A 21654-nucleotide genomic window follows, 5' to 3' on the forward strand; every position below is an offset into this window, starting at 1 on the left:
TTGACAAGCCAACCACTGTGCGGAACACCCCTCAGAATGACTATAGGGCAACCTAGAGGGAAAGTGGCTGGCATAGATTAATAATTGGTTAACAGGCAGAAAAAAAGAGTCAGAATAAATAGGTCATTCTCGCATCAGTAGCCAGTAATTACTTCAATATCACAAGAACCACTTGTTGGGCCCCAGCTGTTCACAATGACCTGTGATTTGGAGTTGGAGTAAAGATAATACTTCCAAATTTGCAGATGATACAAAACTAAATAGGAACATGTGATGTGAGGAACATGCAAAGTAGCTTTAGGATAATTTCTCAATTTAGTGAATGGGCAAGAACACAGCAGGTGCAATATAATGTGAAAAATTATGAAGTTAGCCATTTTGGGAGGACTGATTTGGAGATGCTGGGGTTGGACTGTGGTGTGCAGGAGGTTCTGTTCACTGGGAGCTGGATCAGTGGCAAGGAGCCAGGGAACTATAGACCAGTGAGGCTGACATCAGTGATGGGCAAGTCGTTGGAGGGAATACTGAGGGACAGGACTATCATGGTATTCAAACAGATGAGAGACTCAACAGGCAATCAAGGTATTTTTTGATGTATAATTTCAGTTACATCACACTGAATTTGTGCTATAAATTCCGTGCCTTACAATAGTGTCCTCCACAACAACCTGATGAAGGAGCGGTGCTCCGAAAGCTAGTGTTTCCAATTAAACCTGTTGGACTCTATCGTGGTATTGTGAGATTTTTAATTTTGGGAGGAGAAACAGAAACATAGAATATTCCTTAAATGGTGAGGCGTTGGAATGGTCGCTCATGTTTCTATGCCACTATGGATTGTTCCATACATCAGCACATTGTAGAGTTAGCAAACAAGAGCACAAGTTGGCCTTTGGTCTTTTTGAGTTGCTTCACCATTCAATAGGATCATGTCTGATCATCCAACTCAGTACCTCATTTCCATTCTCTCCCCTTCCCCTTTGATCTCCTTAGCCCAAGAACTGCAGTGATTGTAACGAGGTCAGCCAGATGGACCTCACAAAATAGGAGTTGCCTGATTGGGGCTGCTAATCTTGTCCAGTCGGGGAGCACTGGCTGACAGATTAAAACAGGAGTATAAGAGGTTCTGTTCAGTGGGAGCTGGATCAGTGGCAAGGAGCCAGGGAACTATAGACCAGTGAGGCTGACGTCAGTAATGGACAAGTCGTTGAAGGGAATACTGAGGGACAGGACTTGCATGTATTTGGAAAGGCAAGGACTGATTAAAGATAGTCAACACGGTTTTGTGCATGAGAAAACATCTCACGCACATGATTGAGTTTTTTGAAATAGTAATGAAGAGGATTGATGAGGGCAGAATGGTGGACATGGTCGATATGGACTTCAGTAAAGCGTTCGACAAGGTTCCTCATGATAGACTGGTTAGCAAGACTATATCTCATGGAATACAGGGAGAACTAGCCATTTGGATACAGAACTGGCTCAAATAGAAGACAGAGGATGGTGGTGGAGGGTTGTTTTTCAGACTGAACAACATGACTGGTTGTGTGCCACAAGCATTTTCACCTTTATATAAATGATTTGGATGTGAACATAAAAGGTACAGTTAGTAAGTTTGCAGATGACACCAAAATTGGAGGTGTAGTGGACAGCAAAGAAGGTTACCTCAGATTACGACAGGATCTTGATCAGATGGGCCAATGGGCTGAGGAGTGGCAGATGGAGTTTAATTTAGATAAAAGGTGAGATGCTGCATTTTGAGAAAGCAAATCTTAGCAGGGCTTGTACACTTAATGGTAAGGTCCTAGGGAGTGTTTCTGAACAAAGAGACCTTGGAGTGCAGGTTCATAGCTCCTTGAAAGTGGAGTCGCAGGTAGATAGGATAGTGGAGATGGCACTTGGTATGCTTTCCTTTCCTGGTTAGAGGATTGAGTACAGGAGTTAGGAGGTCATGTTGCTGTCCAGGACATTGGTTAGGCCACTGTTGGAATGTTGCATGCAACTCTGGTCTCCTTCCTACTGGAATGATATTGTGAAACTTGAAAGCGTCCCGAAAAAATTTACAAGAATGTAGCCAGGATTAGAGGATTTGAGCTGTAGGGAGAGGCTGAATAGGATAGGGCTGTTTTCCCTGGAGTGTTGGAGACTGAGGGGTGACCATATAGAGGTTTATAAAATCATGAGGGGGATGTATAGGACAAAGAAACAAGGTCTTTTTCCTGAGGTGTGGGAGCCCACAACTAGAGGGTCAGAGAGGAAAAATTTAAAAGGAACCTAAGGGGCAATTTCTACCACGCACAGGGTGGTGCATGCATGGAATGAGGAAGTAGTGGAGGCTGATACACTTACAACATTTAAAAGGCATCTGGATGGGTATATGAACAGGAAGAGTTGAGGGGGATTTGGGCAAAGTGCTGGCAAATGGGACTAGAATAGGTGAGGATATCTGGTCGGCATGGACAATTCGGACTGAAAGGTGTTTCTGTACTGTACATCTCTGATGTTATGACTCTTCACATGTAGATGAAGGGTGACTTGGTGATGAGAAACATTGTGTTGCATTCCCCCTTGTGAAAAAAACAGGAATGAGGGGACACAATTTGAATACAAGGGATCTTCAACTGAAGACATGAGAAGAAATATTTTGAGGTTCCTAAGTTTACGGAAATCTCTTTCCCAGACAGCAAAAGCCAGGTCTTCGCCTCATGATGGGTGCGTGGTCACTCAATATTTTTAAAGCAGTGACAATTAGATTGCCGTTATCAAGAGTCATATCATACTCAAAGTGTTAACTTTCTTTCTCTCTCCACAGACGATGCCAGACCTGCTAGGTTTCACCAGCATTCTGCTCCCATTTCAAATCTCCAGCATCCACAATGCTTTGCTTTTATTTCTTTGGTTAAATTCTTGACTGACAAGGGAGTTAGAGGATAGTGGATTTCTGTGGCAATGTGAAATTGATACCATAATCTGAACAGCCATGATCTTTTTTGAATGACCAACATGATAGAAAAATCGTTCTTTAGAAACAGCACTTAAAGTGTTGGTGTTGGAATCGCGTTACAGCCAATGCACATTTTTAAAGTTCTCGCGAATTAAAGTATCCCCAGTTCATCAGTCACATTACAGCAAATTAGTGTTTGAGAAAACACAGGTTGTAACGGAAGAACCTATATTTGAATATTTTTGACCAGCCAAACGGTTAGTTGATTGATTTTGGTTGCAAGTTGCTATATGGTTAAACAGCTTTCTACTTGCAAATATCAGACTCTTAACACAGTGCCTGTATTGTGCAAGAAACACTTCATGCTTACTTTAAATTGTATCTTAGGAGGCACAAATAATCCCAATTAGTATGCAATGACAAAAGCCTCACTGCATGCCCTTCCCTTTAATTATGCCTCCAAGGCGTTTTTACAAATACATTAAGGACAAAAAAGGTAACTAGGGAGAGAATGGGGCCCCTCAAAGCTCGGCAAGGTGGCCTTTGTGTGGAGCCGTAGAAAATGGGGGAGATACTAAATGAATATTTTGCATCAGTATTTACTGTGGAAAAGGATATGGAAGATATAGACTGTAGGGAAATGGTGACATCTTGCAAAATGTCCATATTGCAGAGGAGGAAGAGCTGGATGTCTTGAAACGCATAAACGTGGCTAAATCCCCAGGACCTGATCAGGTACACCCAAGGACTCTGTGGGAAGCTAAAGAAGTGATTGCTGGGCCTGCTGCTGAGATATTTGCATCATCGATAATCACAGGTGAGGTGCCAGAAGACTGGAGATTGGCTAACGTGGTGCCACTGTTTAAGAAGGTTGATAAGGACAAGCCACGGAAGTATAGACCAGTGAGCCTGACCTCTGTGGTGGGCAAGTTGTCGGAGGGAATCCTGAGGGACAGTATTTACATGTATTTGAAAGGGCAAGGACTGATTAGGGATAGTCAACATGGCTTTGTGCGTGGAAAATCATGCCTCACAAACTTGATTGAGTTTTTCGAAGAAGTAACAAAGAGGATTGATGAGGACAGAGCAGTAGATCTGATCTATATGGACTTCAGTAAGGTGTTTGACAAAGTTCCCCATGGGAGATTGGTTAGCAAAGTTAGATCTCATGGAATACAGGGAGAACCCACCATTTGGATACAGAACTGGCTCAAAAAGTAGAAGACAAAGGGTGGTGGTGGAGGCTGTTTTTCAGACTGGAGGCCTGTGACCAGTGGAGTGCCACAAGGATTGGTGCTGGGTCCTCTACTTTGTCATTTATATAAAATGATTTGGATGCAAGCACAAAAGGCACAGTTAGTAAGTTTGCGGATGCCTCCAAAATTGGAGGTGTAATGGACAGTGAAGAGGGTTACCTCAGAACACAACACAATTTTGACCACGTGGGCCAATGGGCTGAGAAGTGGCAGATGGAGTTTAATTCAGATAAATGAGAGGTGCTGCATTTTGGGAAAGCAAATCTTAGCAGGACTTATACACTTAATGGTAAGGTCCGAGGGAGTGTTGCTGAACAAAGAGACCATGGAGTGCAGGTTCATAGCTCCTTGAAAGTGGAGTCGCAGGTAGATAGGATAGTGAAGGCGGCATTTATTGGTCAGTGTACTGAGTACAGGAATTGGGAGCTCATGTTGTGGCTGTACAGGACATTGGTTAGGCCACTGTTGGAATATTGCGTGCAATTCTGGTCTCCTTCCAATCAAAGATGTTGTGAAACTTGAAAGGGTTCAGAAAAGATTTAAGGATATTGCCAGGGTTGGAGGATTTGAGCTATGGGGAGATGTTGAATAGGCGGTGGCTGTTTTCCCTGGAGTGTCGGAGGCTGAGGTATGACCTTATAGAGGTTTACAAAATCATGAGGGGCATGGATAGGGTAAATAGACAAACTTTTTTCCCTGGCGTTGGGAGTCCAGAAGTAGATGGCATAGGTTTAGGGTGGGGGGGGGGAGAAAAGATATAAAAGAGACCTAAGGGGCAACGTTTTCACACAGAAGGTGGTACATGTATGGAATGAGCTGTCAGAGGAAGGAAGTGGTGGAGGCTGGTACCATTGCAACATTTAAGAAGCATTTGGATGGGTATATGAATAGGAAGGGTTTGGAAGGATATGGGCCGGGTGCTAGGTGGGACTAGATTGGGTTGGGACATCTGGTCGGCATGGATGGGTTGGACCAAAGGATCTGTTTCTGTGCTGTACATCTCTATGACTCTAGTAAATTGGTTCACTTCCGCACAACCCACACACTGCCATAGCAGCTCAAAGACTTGAAGAAACAAAAACAGTTCCTTTAATTTATAACATATGACAAACAAGAGTTGCAATGATATTCACAGTAATCCATGGATCAGACAGACAATTTATTGAACTGTAACACAATTTTTAAAAATGTGTGCATGTGTGAGAGAGTCTGACAGATAGCGTGAGAGGTGGAGAGGGAGACTAACGAAAAGCACCTCATAATAGGGAAGCAGCTCTACATTCTTGACTTCGAATAGGCTCTCCACCTTTTTGTCCTCTCACGCTATCCCTACCACCAAAATGGCAACACAGGCCATATAACTAAATAAACTTGAATTATTCACAGCTCACATTCTGAACTATTTCAGTGCTTTGTCTTAAGTGAAAATTTATTCCAAAATTAACTATCTAATCCAAGTGTGCCGTCACTTTTTTGTTAGAATTTAAATGTAGACTATTTGTTGTCTTCCCTTCTATTATATTTTGACAATGGAAAATTGAAAACTAAATCTAAAAGCTCATTTATAAAAAATGGCTTAATCTTCCTATTTCTTATCACAATACGACTTTAAATCATATCCAAAATGGATTTCACATCAAGTGCTTTTAATCTGTGATGCCCCATAACAAGATGAAAAATACTAAAGTATCATGTTCCGAAATCAAAACAGCTTCATTCCTTGCTAGTTATTGACCTGTTGATGTTTTACTTGTCCCTGCTGTTTTGTTCCCAAAGTAAAGAGGAAAACAACATCTTTACACTGTAAAGGGAATGTTTACAGTTTAAAAAACCAAGGCTAGGAGAGGATGAAAACGTTCTCTGAAATAATTAGAAAGCCCCAACTGAAGCCTCAATCCTTTCCACTCAGAAGATCCAAAGTGTCTACAACCAAAACAACCCAACTTAGATGCTCCTGTTTGTTTTATCAACCAGGCTCTTGGGTTGCTAATTGGCAGTGATACATGATTCTTATAGCGCTCAAGCAACAATCACAGCCAGGCATCTGCAGCTGGTTAAAAATTGCAAAACCTGTACATTCTAAACAGGATAGAGAGATTTACTTTTTCTGTTTAGCAGTATAAACAGTCTCCATTACGTGAATAACTTTTTTAAAAAAATGTATTCCCTACCTATTAACCATCTTTTTCTACAGAACAGCTGTGCAAACTATCAATTCAATTTCCTGCTACTTCAAACACTCGGTGGACGTGGCAAGTGGAACTTACTACAACTCGCAAGGTGTGCCAAGTGTATTTTAACATTCCCTTGAACTGGTCATTCAGATAGGTCTGTTAGTTCTTTCTACTCAACAGCTGAATGTGACAGTACAACAGGATCCTAATTTTGTTTTAAGCAATCAACGACAGTGTTATACTATGACTGAACGAAAAAAAATTAAAAACAAAATTTTTTTTTGGAAATGTATAACAAAGTCATAATGCTAAGCAAGAGAAGAAACCATGCTTAATATTTATAATGCTCAAAATTCCTACCAAGATTTTGCCATGTCATTACAAAGAACATGTTAAAAAAAAAGACTGAAAAGCATAATTTTCTTAAATCACATACAGCAGAAGGGAAAAATGTTTCCCAAGTTTGAATATTGCTTTTAAGATGCCTGTAAATATTTACAATTTTATAGCATACAAACAGGCTATTCAGCCCATTTGGTTCTGACCAGAATTTGTACTCTATGTAGGCTTTTTCCCACCTTGGCCGTAATGAAGCATATCAACATAACCTTCTCTACCTTTTCCTCCAACTGTTTATCTGCCTTCAACTAACATGCATTTATGCGATTCATCTCAACTACCTAATGTTGGCAAGTTAAAATGTCTTACCACTATTCTGAATTCTCTGTCTTGCATTTAGTACTGACACCATTTTTTTTAATAAAGGTCCTTCATTGAACTCACCCAAGTGAAAATTCTTAATTTCTACCCTATTAAAATCCTCCATTATGTGATTCTTCGGTATTTTTTCAAGGGACAAGTGCCCCAGAGTATTCACTATTTCCTAACCTTGCAGTTTTAATACCAATTTTAAGTGATGTCAGGTACATTTGAAGTTAGATGTTAGCCTTTTGTGTATTTCAACCAGATACACTTAAATGAAAGAAATTCAAATAACCTCTGAAATACTCAAAAATTCATTTCCACATAAATGAGAGCAAATCTCTCAATTTCCTCATTATATCATTTTGGTATCCATGGGTCTGTACCCCAGTGAACAGCTCACAGTTTGGAGAAAAAAAGACAATTTCTAAGAGCCAGCAGTTTCAAATTAGTCTTAAACACTATTTTAATGACAAAAGAACAGATCTCAGGAATCGAAAAAAAAAGTAGATGGCAGCTTAATTTTTACATCAGGAATGAACTATCGGTAAAGGATGGAGTAAATACACGTAAAAAGTACAGGTCATTCTGCTATAAAGCAGGTATCGCTAAAGAAAGTTCACTACAACACAATTGACGTACAGGGGATAGTGTTTCTAAAGCGCAAACTTTTAAACAGTGTATTAGTTATAAAGCCAATCCACCCCCATTAATTTAAACGGTTCTGCTATTAGGCAATTTCCATAAAACACAAGGTTGCATGAGAACGGAACTACCCTGTTATAGCAATGTGTGGTATATTGCTTATATAGTTTACACAGAATTACTGGAATACAGAACTTTTACTTTTCATCTCTAAATTGTACTCTTTAAATTTTCCACTGAAAGTTGCCATTTTGTTCAAGTTATTGAAAGTTATGATTTGCGTAACAAAATAAAATGTTTCATGTTGAGCTCAGTCAAACATTATCTAATGCAACTGATGTACGTTCATTCATTCAACATCAGTATTACTATTGAGATTTAAGATTTAGCCAATGATACATATGCAGTTTAAAAAAAAAAAGGGCCTTTTTCAAACCTTGAAATCCATTAAAATACAAACAAAATCCTGAAAATAATGGTGTGTTGCCTGAGGTATACCACCAAAGCATTTCCATCAACAGCAGTCCCTTTACCTTGGAAATTGAATTAAAAATCATGGAACCAAAGAACAAATTTCTGGTAAAGTTTGAGGTTTACACATCCAAATTAAAGCATGACAGCCAACAATTTACTGTTACGTACCAGCAATGATATCACCACCTGCAATCTCAGTGCTCAAAAGGAAGAGAGTGTGCAGCAATTTAAGCAGCACAGATTAATTCAAAACTAAGTATTACTATAATGTGAGACAGAAAAGAAAAAAGACCAGATGACATTACACAAAACATACAATGAATTCAAAAAATGAACTCTTGCAAAGTCAAAGAAATTCAAAGAAAGCAAACTTTGCAAAGGCAGCCAAGCTTGTAACACATTGAATATCAGGATAATATGCAAAAGAGGTGCCAGACAAGGTAATTTAGTATTAGATCTGAAGTGTTGGAATTGCTTACTGGCGAGCTTATAAAACTCATTATATCACAAATGGATAAAAAAATTAATACCCATTTTAGGTAAATGTATAAATAACATATATAGGTGTGTAGTCTCCATTATAAGACCACAATATACAACTCAAGAAGGCTGATGTAACCATGTCATCAGAATTAGCAGAACACTTGCAAAAGCCAAACTCAGTCACACAATCAAAACTACACGTTCATCCCAATAGGTCGCGAATGCTATTTTTTGTGTTTATCAAACATGGTCTTGACTTTCAACTTCAGCTTTGGAATGGGCCATTTCAAGTTAGTGATCTGCAAAGCAAATTTTGCCTGAATAGAAAGCACAGTGCTAGAGAAACTCAGCAGGTCTGACAGCTTCTGTAGAGACAGAAATAAGAGTTAATGCCTCAAAACTCACATGACCCCTTTAGAGCCTGAACACTGAAAATTCCAAGAACTAGTATCAGTGCTAGAATGTTGGTGGTGGAAAAGCAAGCTGGTCAGCATGTGAGCATTCACCAAGTCATTCCTGAGAGATACACCACATCCTGAAGAAGGGCTTATGCCCGAAAAGTCGATTCTCCTGTTCCCTGGATGCTGCCTGACCTGTTGCGCTTTTCCAGCAACACATTTTCAGCTCTGATCTCCAGCATCTGCAGACCTCACTTTCTCCTCAAGGGATACAGACAGTCAACTATGACAGATGCTGCAGAATCTAGCTCCTTGTGAACTTCAGACATACAAACAAGGAACAGGAGTAGGCCACTTGACCCTTCAGGACTGTTCCACTCAGAAAGATCATGGATTTTAACCTCAACTGTGCATTCCTTCACACACCACCGATAACTGGTCATCCCTTTGATAAGCAATAATCTCACTATCTCAGACTTCAAAATACAGTCATTTCTTCTATCATGCAATGGTTGCATTCTTGTGTGACCCCACACGATGTAAAAATCACGCAATAAAACTAGTATTTAAAGTGTTGGCAATGTAATTGTGTTATAACCAAAAGTTCTAAAAATTTGTACTTTAGAAACAGCGTCCCCTTTTTGTCAATCACGTTACAGCCAATTTGCTTTGACAAAATGCGGGTTGTAGCGGAATGACCTGTAGTTGACTCTGTCTCCCATTTGAGCAAAGTCACCAAAAACTGTAGGAGGAGCCTTGATCTCATGGGTTAACTTGCTCTGTTCCTTCCTCATACGCAAGTCAACCAACTGCTTCATCCAGAAACACTAGGACAACCCAATCCTTCACATGGGGTAGGATTCTGAACCCAGCCAACAACACTCCCTATCAGGTCTGTCACCCCCCCCAGCGCTCCACAAGTTCATGTATAATAAAGGTTAATTCCAAGTCATATAGGATTCATTCCAGATCTCCTGGAACAAGATGCATCCCACTTGGGAATGACCTAACCATCAAGTCACATGTTTAAAAAGTACCAGCACAGGCAGGTACCAGGAATATGACCAAACAGTCACGGGAACTAAGGAAGATCAAGCTGGATTCTAAACATAATCGGGTCAAAAGAAAGGATGCAAAGGAGAAAAACATCGCCAAAAAGGACTCATTGAAGATGGATGGTTTTCTGTGGTTCCCATCAGAATGAACCACTTCAGCAGGGTTATTCAAAATGTGCAAAAACGTGGCTGTGCTGAGGCTGTAGAATCCAAAAGAGCAAGTATAAACCACTTCAACTCCTCAGAAATTAAAAGGCTGAACTTCGAGCGAGTGTGCTCCAGGATCAAAAGAACAGCAGGGTACTAAAGCAAACGTGGCAGAGATTGAGGGAACAACAGCCATAAAAGCTGGTCAGCACAGTCCTCCTCTCCATAATTAATTCAGCTCACCAAGTTCCCAGACTCAACAAATAAAGGTGGATGAGAAGGAGCCCACATCCTCGCTGGAAGAGCGAGATGTTAGGCCAACCAGCACCTTCTCCCAAAACAGACAAGATGAGAGTGAGGGAGACGCTGAAAATTCATAATGCAGAATAGCATGAATCAGATAGCTATCCAAACCAGTTGCATTCCATCAGGTATGGGAGCAGGATTCAGACAACCCTGCTCAAGGGCAGCAAAACAAAAACACATTTGGGACACCTCAGATACTGAAGTAGCCTCTGTCCATTTGCAGCAAGGTATGGACAATAATTAGAGATGGAAATGTGTTGCTGGAAAAGCACAGCAGGTCAGGCAGCATCTAGGGAAGAGGAGAATCGACGTTTCGGGCATTAGCCCTTCTTCAGGGATACTGAAGTAGCCTCTGTCCATTTGCAGCAAGGTACGGACAATAATTAGCCTGGGCCATAAAGTGTCAAGTACCATTTGCACCACAGAAGTTCCATCTCAAACAAAAGGGAATTTGAACATCTTTTGATGTTAAATTGCATTACCATCCCTTAATTGTCCTACTATCAATATCCTGGGGTTACCATTGACAAAAATTTACCTCAGCCAGCCACATAAGTCAAGGAGGTATGGGGGCAGATCAGAGTCTCATAATTCTGAGGTTGATTGCTCACCCCCTGCCTCCCCAAAGCATGCCCATCCATAAAATACAAGGCACTAAATGTGATGGAATACACCCCATCTGATGTTTATGAACAGGACGAAGAACCTTAAAACACGATAATCACTATGCAAAAGGTTCTGAGAAAATTATTCACACTCAAAATAGATCAAGTCCCCAGGGCAGGGTCAATTTCATTCTCAAGTCTTAACAAGTAGCAGCAGCGGAGATAATAGATGCATTGCTTTTAATTTTGCGAACCGCGCCAGATTCTTTGAAAAAGTTGTATCAAATTAGGAAACAGATGAGGTGTAGAAAATGGAGGAAGACAAGGCAGGAATTACATCTTAACACCTGTTGTAGGGAATTCATTATAAAACGAGCTGTAGCAGGACACAAATCTCCATGCATTCACAGCCATTCATGGTTTGGTGAAAGAAAAATCAAGCTTAATTCATCTATTTGGGTTCTTTGAGAGCATTAATAAGGAATGTAGTTATGGGAGACCTGTGGGAGTGGTGTGCTTACATTTGACAAGGTGCCAGATTGAAGATTATTAAACAAAGTAAGGACTCGTGATGTAGGGGTAATGTATTAGCATGGATACACATTTGTCAAATTATAGGAAACAGCTGGCACAATGGATCACTTTCAGGCTAGCACGATGTAGCATGCTGGGGCCTCAAGTACTTACAATCATGACTGAAAAACATGCTGGGATCAAATAAATGGTTGCAAAATTTGCTTATTATAAGACAGATTGGAGTCGTAGCTGTGAAGAGGACATAATTCTGCCAATGACTACACATAATCTAAGATAGTGGCACAAAGTTGGCAGATGTGGTAGAACATGGGAAAATAAACCAGTCCACTTTTGCAGGTAGGACAATAGCATATTATTTCAATGTACAGAGTGTGCAGAATTCAGTGATACAGAAGGATCTTGATATTCTGGTCTATGAATCTCTGAATTTTAGCATACAGGGACTATAAGTGATGAAGGCAACAAATGAATTAAAACATACAAGAAAGTAAGTTTTGGTACAATTGTGTAGGACATTAGTGCAGCTGTTTACTACTGTGTACTGTTTTGGTCTTCCTGTTGAAGAAATGGCATTATTGGATGACATGATGCAGAGAATGATTACTCAACTGATTCCTGGAATGAAGGGGTTATGTTAAGAGGAAAGGCTGGCCCAGCATCCTTTGGAGTTTAAAAAAATAATGATGGGTTTTCTTACTGAAATAAGATCTTGAAGAGGGAGAGGGTAATGAATGTATATGGAACAGACTACAATGAATTGACCCAATTTCATAATAGGGAGTCTCTCTCAACTTAGGCACAGATGAGCCGGCTCTTGGACTTGATTTTGAAATAGTTTGGGAATGTCAAAGGTTATGAGAATACCAGAACCAACGGGCAAACAGGAGTGGATTCTTAGATACTTCTGCACTATAGCTAACCACATTACAGCCTTCAGTTCAAAGGCAAATCAGGGATGAACAATACCAACACTACATGAAAGAATAAACAAAAAAAATGTCAGTAGCTCTCTGAAGCTTCTTGAGTAAATACATATCCAAGTGGATAATGGTTTTCCAGTGAACAAAAATAATTCTATCAGTGAGTAGAGTCATTAATGGCACATCAAGCAGCATTTCCTCAACAAGTGACCTTTTCATTGATATCCAGTTGGATTCTACCAGACAACTCAGCTTCTGACCTCAATACAACATTGGTAAAAATACAGATTTAACAGCTGTACTCCAGAAACGCACAACATTGCCAGCAACAAAGCAGCATTTGAGAGTCTGGCGTCAATAAATTTCAAGTCAAGGGCACTGGACGACAACTCTGTTAGGTGGAGTCATACCTAGCACAAAAAAAGACAGTTAGTTGTATTTGTTTGCAATCATCTCAGTACTCCAGGAATTCCTCAGGTGTAGCATCCAAGGCCCAGCTAGCTTCACTTCATTTACCTGACAGGAAGACCACAACTTGGGATGTTTGCTTATTAATGTTCTGAGGGAGGTGTTAGTATGCTACAGCAGTCTACAGATACCCATATGGAATCTAAATGCATAATTTTCCTTCCACTTTTTAATAATTCTCCTTTGATCAGAAATTATGAACAAACAGAAGCCATCAGGATAATGAATTAGAGAGGTCTTCTTTACCCCACAGTTCAAGAAAACACTATCAGAATTATCAGCAATTTAAAGGAGGGACATTGAGATAGCCCAAAATAATCTAAGTACACCTAATGCACCAACAACTTGAACAAATAAAGAGAGAGATCAGAAACAGAACTTGCTAAATTACCCTTTGGTTATGAAGGCTCAATTGTTTGTCTACTATGACTGGTGTCCTTAAACACAGGAGCCCATGAACGATAATGTGAGGGTATCTCCATCTAAGCCAACTTATCCATTTTCCACTTTGGTGGTGTCAATACCAAATTCTCAGTTGAGAAACTGAACTTTTTTTTGGATATTACTTCAGCACAGCTTGAAGTAATTGACAAAAAGAGATCAGGAACAACATTTTTACAAGCCATGGCATTCCAAGGTAAAAAGCAAGCTTTTTTGTGAAAGTTTGTAAACTTTTTAAAAACTCTTCCCCAATGCTCAAAGCAACCCCACCCCACACAATCCAGTCCAAAAAAATCTACATTTGTCACAGATTCATGATTATGATAAATTTACATTTCATCTTTGAGACCCATGATTATTACACTGCAGAATGAGAATATCCAGTGTCATCACCATAACTTGAAAGTCTTTCACGTATTCAGACAATTATTTTTTAATGAACTGTTTGCTAATACACAATCAATCAAAATTGTCAAAAACACTGAACTGGAGGAAGGGATCTAATTTTTCAATCTGCATGCAAATGGTTAACTATTTAGAGTTCTTAAAGAACATAAGAAACAGGAGTAGGCCAGATCAAGCCTACCGAGATATTCAACAAGATCATCACTGACCTGCCTCCAGGCCAGCTTCACCTTTTGTGCCAGCTCAAAGCTGAATTCTCAGCATTTTAAATAAAACACCATGTCTAACTCCTCTGTAACACTGGTGTAACCTCCACATCTCTCTGGGTAGACAATTCCAGACATTTACCATTCTCAAGAAGAGTTCCCTTTGCAATTCAGTCTTGAGAGTTTCCCCTCACTCTGTGTTAAAGTCCCTGAGTTTGAGAATCCCATAATAATGGAAATGTCTATCCTTCGAGCCCCCTCAGAATCTTATGGTTGACTCACAACTGCCACACTTCTAAATTCTAATAAATAATAACTTGCCCTGTTTAGCTGTTCACCATTAAACAACCCCTTCATCTGAAAAAAAAAATCAGCCAAGTGAATCTATTTTGAATTACTCTAATACCAGTACATATTTGCTTCAGTACAGGGGCTAAAACAGTCCACAGTACTCTCGGTACACAGTCTCACAAATACCCCGTTACTGTTCTAACAAGACTTGCAAGTTTTTAAAGTCCAACCCTTTAGCAAAAAGGTCAAAACTTTATTTGCCTTCCTAATTATTGTTGCATGATAACATTTTGTGCTGCATACACAAGAACACCCAGATTTCCTGTGCAGTACTTAATTGCATTCTCCCTCCATTGAAATAACAGTTGCCTTCTCATTGTGCTCACCAAAGTGCACAATCTCATACTTCCCTATATTAAAATCTTTGTGCCAAGCTTTTGCACACACATTTAATCTATATTTCCTTGCAGATTCCTTATATCTTACGATACAAGGGCTCCCCACTTCTTGTTTTTCCCGAGAGGTAGTGAATTTGGATGCCTTTCAGGCAGCTCCATGATGATTTCCCTTTTGCCAGACCATGCTTGATTGCAATAAACTTTCCTAATTGTCCTGCTGTTGGTTTCATTAAGGGGTTCAAGCATTTTCTCAACATGTTAAGCTAATTGAGATACAATTTCCCACATTTTGTCACCCTCCTTCCTTGAACAGGGACATAATATTTACTCTTTTCAAATCAACTGGAACCCATCCAAAATCCAGAGTGTTCTGGAATTATTCAACCTATGCCTCCACCTCTCTACAACTACTTCTACTGAACCGCTTGAAAGCAGGCAAGTGGGTACTGACAATTTGTCTGCCTTTCATTCTGTTTGTCAAATACTTTGCTCCTCATGGCAGGACCTGTTACAAGGTCTTTCCTTCCATTAGCACCTTGCTTATCTGTTATCTTTAGGATGTTTACAGTGCACTCTGCTATACAGACTAATGCAAATTGTTGTTTTAAACTAGCTTAACATTTGTTAAGATTATTAATCTCCCAGTTCTGTTCTCCAAGGATCCCACATTTACTTCAGCCACTTTCCTTTTACATACCGGTAAAAACTCGTGCTGTTTTTATATTTCTTGCAAATTTGTTTCCATGAACAATTTCCTCACTTCTTGGATTTTTACTAATCTGCTACAATTCCAATCCTTTGACCAAACACTAGTTTTCCTTGTTTTGTGCTGGATACTCTCTTTGACCACTTTTGTGAACCACAGGTGGTTCATCATTCTCATGAAATACTTTGTTTTGACCAGAATAAATTTTTGCTGAGTGTTTTGGAATATCTGCTTATCCACTGACCTTACACAGTTGGTTTATTTTACAGCCTGCTTTAGACAGCTTTCTTCATACCTCAATAACTCTCCCTTATTTAAGTTAGTGACAGTGGGTTGAGGCCAGAGTTGCTCACTCTTAAATAGCCTGAAATTGTCCCAGGTTAGGAAACTTCTTCCTGTAGCATCTTCAATAGTGATATGACATTACTAGATCCAAAATAAAACCTGCTCCCAGGTAGGTCCTGCGATGCATTGACCTAAGAAATCAGCCCTGATGCACTTTTCGAATTTGTCTTCCATGTTGTATTGTTCCATCAGAGTTGGATAATCAATATGCAGATTAAATTTAGTCATGACAATTTCAGTGGCCTTTTTGTAAGCCTCCATTTACTGCCTGATTTATACTTCACCCTACAATGAGGAAATTCTTCTGGTGCCTACAGATGACTGCTACCCAGGACTTCTTCCCCTTTTTATTTCTTACTCCCACCGAAACAAATTCCACATCACAATCTATTCCACCTCTATCATTACTAGCCACTGCAACAATACCTTTCCTTTGTTAATAATGCGACCCTACCTCCTTTGCCACTTTGCATATTCTTCTGGAAGGGTTAATACCCTTCACATGCTTATTATGAGCATGCTCTTAAAACCATTAGACAAAATCATAATACAAAAGTATATAATGCTCTCACATTCTGCTCCATAATCAAAGATAAAGGCATGATAGATTTGTTACAGCATGACTTTTCTTACTCACTTTGACAAAATTATCAGGGAATAATCCCCTCTTTCCATTCAATTCCCCTTCACACCACCCTTCTTCTTCAAGTTTTCTTACATTCCTGATGAGATCGCCAACTCGGAGAGTAAGTTCATCCTCTTGTGCAGCCTCGTAGTCATATTCCACTGTGACCTCCACTGAAAAGGAACATAAATATAGTTAATCAAATCAGAAGCAGCGATTTCTTGTTAGAATAGAAGTGAAAGTTTTGTTGCCATGGTAAAATAAGCAAGTTGACATCTCCAAGTTGGGTTGGGGTGGGTAGAAGAATGTGGGTAGAAGAATGTGGGTAGAGGACAGTGTTGGTATGCCTGCAGTTTACCAGCTGCCAATAAAAAAAATCTGAAGCTACTACATTATAACTATAAGTAAACACATGCACTGTGCAATCAATGCTGCTCCTCTGCACAGTCTTGCTATAATATATTTTATCTGCTTATTCAATCAAAAGGGAGTGGAGAGCCTAATTCGGTCCTCAACTTAGGGCATCACATCACCCCAAATTCGTCAGAACCATTAATTCCTCCTTTCCTCAGAAAAGCTTTTGGATCAAATATCGCAGTTGGAAGTTTGCAAATTCCACATAAGCTTGTAAGTGAACTTGGAATTTTTCAGGTATTTATAATGCAATATTCCAGGTAAGATAGCAATGTCACTGTGAAATATCAATTGAGTCACTCAGATTTTGATTGTGTGATATCCATTTGGTTGAACATCCATTTTCAGCCACATTCCTCAGTAATTCAGGTAGGAAAATATTTACAATGGTTAAGCTTTGTGAATTTTTGTTTTTCCTCAGTTGGAAATTAGATTCGGTATATGTCTACACTGTTGTGTCCTGACCATGTGGCCCATTCCCACAGAACAGTGAATTCGTTGGACCAGTACAGGAACAGGCAATTTCAGCACATCTCTGTTAATGATCAGGCTCGATAAAAATATATTAATTCTGTGGGGCAACCCAAGAACAAAACTACGGTTACAGTGGTAAATAGATACAGACTATGTCCATTTTTTTTCCAGTTTATACTTTCAAAGCTCGATACCTTTACATCATTCCAAAATGCTGATGGAACTTGCAGCAACAGTTCAAAACCACTTATTGCAACTTTTTGCCACACTCCATTAGTCAATTTCTCAGTATCTTTTCGCAAAATGTCAAAGGGAGACGAACTGAAGTTGGGTTAAATTACAAATGTTTAAAAAGTGAATTCACTGGAAGTCCAGCTAAATGTTGGATGCTCCTGTATTTTTACTTCACAGACTATTTTAGAATTTTACAATACAGACAGAGACCATTCGACCCATTGTGTCAGTATCATTTCACGTCAGCGAAACGACTCAAAGCCAAGTTGTAAAGGACTACAGTGCTTATTCCATCAGAAATTGCTTACTTACATAAATGGTGGCGGGGAGCATTTACTTTTAGCATACTGAATAACTTCATTTGCAACATTCATATGAGCAAAGAGCATGACTCGGCCCATATTTGCAAATACAATCAAGCAATCAATAGTGCAATCATCGAAGTGGCTGAAACATTTCTGTCACCAACTCACTTGCCTGGCTTGGTGTTTAAATTTGCTAAGAAACAGAATTTTGGACTGTCAGCTATGTATTGTAGTTCCTTCCAAGTTAACCTCTGCCGACATGTTATGGCATAGGATTGCAACAGGTGTGACTTGAACCCAGTCCTCTTAGTCTCGATATGGCGAGAAAACTTGTTATAAACTGCCCTATTTGTCTTTATTTAAACTACAGCATCCATGAACCAATGCCAGTTTTCAAAAAGATTTAATTCTATTCTCAGCAAAAGAGCTGGATGAGCTATTTAGTCGTGTCAACACTGGAGCTGGTTCGGAAATGCTAACCACTAAATACCAACATGAAGAAAATCGTATTACAAGCTATTTGAGCTCCAAGAAGCAGGAAGGTGCAGTTATTAACGTCTTTCTCAAAACAGTGAGCTCAACAGTCTGTAGCAAAACAAGAAGCTAAAAGATTACATACGAATCAAAAAAAAGAGGAAATCAGTTGGCTAAATCTGTTTTGGGGCCAGGGAGGGGGGAGAGAAAGACAACAATCCACAGACTTACAGCTACTTTACCAACTTTTGAAAGGGATTGTTGTAAAGCCTCTCAGTTCAGCCAAAAAAAAGCCACAATGTGTCATTATTATGTGGTTCCCAGACAAAAGCAAAGCATATCTTTATATGAGGTTCTCATATAAAGAAAGGTACTTGCCTCACTTTCGGTCAGCGTAATGGAGTCATTGTGGGTTGTTCAGTTGTGTAATGTAACCTAACCTATTTCACATCAGTAAGCATAGAACTCAGATTATGAGCAGTTTTGAGATAGTCCAGTCATGCAGTCTTGTGGTCCATTTTTCATCAACAAATCGGCAGCACTCATACTTTATCTCAGGTCTGGTAGCATTCATGGAGAGAGCTTCAAATAAAACAGAACAGTGCAGTGCAGTACAGTCCCTTCGGTCCTCGATGTTGCGTTGACCTGTGAAACCAATCTGAAGCAACATCTAACCTACACTATTCCATTTATAGAACAGAGTCTGGTATGAATCTTCTGCAGAACTGTTTGTTTCAGATTTCTAGTATCTGCAAGATTTTGCCTTTACTCTCACGACACCATGTTGGCAGTGATATTTGACCCAAATTTCACAGTCAGTCATGGGTTGCTACTGATAGGCGCACTGGTGACAGCAAGCAGTGGCCATCAGCTGGAGTCTTCAGGGGACTCCAGCAGCGGGGCTGCAGAAGGGAATAGAGTCAAAGGGCTGGTACTGTGATATTAAAAAGAGTGACCTGCAGGAAATTAGATGTCCTGAGGCTAGGATTGGATGCCTCAGACTTCCAGATAGATTTTTAAAAATTGTCATTTCCTATTATTGAGAGCCATTTACATGGCCATTTTCTTGCCATTCAGAGCCACTTACATTGTCATCTCCTATTTTCATCCACTATTCAGAATCAATAGGAGCACTGCAGTTGGAATTTGACTACTCCCCTACAGTTACGAAAAAAATACAATTGACACCAGATCTGGCCATTAAAGGGATGATTTGCATTACATTGTTTCTGGAGGTGATGTGGTCACTGCATTGTATCTTGAGTGCAATGTGGCTGAGGGGGAGTGACTAGGGGTTGTCTTGTGGGCATTACTAACTGTGATGTAAAGGAAGGAATGTTTCCTTTGTTCAAGGAACTTCCCTGGACATGCCTCAGAAGCAATGTTGAAGAATTTCTCCAAAGCTTATATTGGACTGTGCTGTGCTTAATAAATTTTGCTTGTTCACAGAAGTTGGTGCGTTTCAGTTGCGTCAAGTGTGTAAGAATCTCAGGAAAAAAGAACCTAACAGTACAGTTAGGGATTGGGTGGGAATGGAAGGATATTGATGAGCCACTGCAGGCCCAGAAGGTCTCACTTAACAAATGGGATGAAGTTAGAGGGCAGATTTGCAAGAAGGGCGATTAGTGTTTGAGCGCGCTTTCAGATTAGTCAAGTTGAATTAGTACTCTGATGACAGCAAATATATCTTGGTTTGTACTATGTTGAGTGTGTGTTGCTGGAAAAGCACATCAGGTCAGGCAGCATCTGAGCAGCAGGGAAATCAACGTTTCGGGCAAAAGCTCTTCATTCTGATGAAGGGCTCTGGCCCGAAACATCAATTTTCCTGCTCTTCTGATGCTGCCTGACCTCCTGTGCTTTTGCAGCAGCACACTCAACTCTGATCTCCAGCATCTGCAGACTTCGCTGTCTCCTTAGTTTGTGCTATGCTGAACAAGAGCAGCCATGTGCTGAAGAACAGAAATACCCTCAAAAATCCAAAGTCTGAACAAGGAAATTCAGGTGATATTATCATATTCTGTAATAATCAAAGAAGGTTCAGCTCTTGGTGATATTTACAGCCAGAATTCTTCCACGCAAAAAGTGCCTGATTCCACAATCATGAAGCTGCAATGAAATGAAGCAGAAAATATGACCACCTAATGGCCAGAGTGGGGAAGGAGGGTTGTGGGAATCATGCACTGGTATTGTAGCTATCCCATCTTTGCTAAATCTCACAGAAGGAGCTTCCCTGACTAGTGCTCAGCTGTTTACAGAAGACAGAAGCAGCTAGCAAGATGAGCTATATTTATACACCAGATCCAGGAATCATCATCCCTAGTACAAGTCAAGCTGGGCAAACTGAGTAGGCAAATACAAGGCAGGTGAAGTATAATGTGGACAAAGATGAGGTGTCCCACGTGTGGGAGCACAAGGCAGCAGATGATCTGAATGGCTCTAAATTGAGAGGGGGGGGGGAAATGTGGATTGAGGCCTGGGTGTCGTTGAATACCACTCGCTGAAGGTAAGCCAACAGTAATGGTAACAAAATATTAAGTTGGCCTACATAACCAGAGGATTTAAGTACAAAGCAAAGATAACTTGCTGCAATTACTCAGATCCTTGCTGAGACAGCACCTGGAATATAGTGTTCAGTTCTGGTCGCCATATCGGAGGAAGGATGTTCTTTCCACAAAGGGAGGGCAGAAAAGACTTACCAGACTAATTTCTGAGATGGCAAAACTGACAGAGGTTGAATTGGTTACGAAACATCGACTGGGACTGCCATTGCATTAAAGGTTTAGATGGAGAGAAATTTCTTAAGTGTGCACAAGACAATTTTCTGATTCAGTATGTGGATGTATCTACTAGAGGTGGTGTAAAACTTGACCTACTCTTGAGAAATAAGGCAAGGCAGGTGACTGAGGTGTCAGCGGGAGGGCACTTTGGGGCCAGCGACCATAATTCTATTCGTTTTTAAAATAGTGATGTAAAAGATAGACCAGATCTAAAAGTTGAGGTTCTAAATTGGAGAAAGGCCAATTTTGACGGTATTAGGCAAGAACTTTCAAAAGCTGATTGGAGGTAGATATTCGCAGGTAAAGGGACGGCTGGAAAATGGGAAGCCTTCAGAAATGAGATAACGAGAATCCAGAGAAAGTATAATCCTGCCAGGGTGAAAGGGAAGGCTGGTAGGTATAGGGAATGCTGGATGACTGAAGAAACTGAGGGTTTGGTTAAGAAATA

At 40.1% G+C, this 21654-nt stretch overlaps 1 protein-coding gene across 8 annotated transcripts in view; it reads right to left on the reverse strand.

Moving 5' to 3' along the window:
- The window catches only part of LOC122544104 (CD2-associated protein), a 240807-nt gene that overhangs the window by 180214 nt on the left and 38939 nt on the right, over positions 1-21654 (reverse strand). For 6 of the 8 annotated variants that reach the window (XM_043683151.1, XM_043683163.1, XM_043683185.1 and 3 more), the window contains exon 2: positions 16541-16701. In XM_043683151.1, coding sequence (XP_043539086.1) covers positions 16541-16701 — 161 coding nt within the window. The remainder of the gene's footprint in view (positions 1-16540; positions 16702-21654) is intronic. The other 2 variants (XM_043683183.1, XM_043683171.1) reach the window with 1 other exon arrangement.

The sequence above is a fragment of the Chiloscyllium plagiosum genome, chromosome 3 (assembly GCF_004010195.1).
Source record: "Chiloscyllium plagiosum isolate BGI_BamShark_2017 chromosome 3, ASM401019v2, whole genome shotgun sequence".
NCBI classification, from domain to species: domain Eukaryota; kingdom Metazoa; phylum Chordata; class Chondrichthyes; order Orectolobiformes; family Hemiscylliidae; genus Chiloscyllium; species Chiloscyllium plagiosum.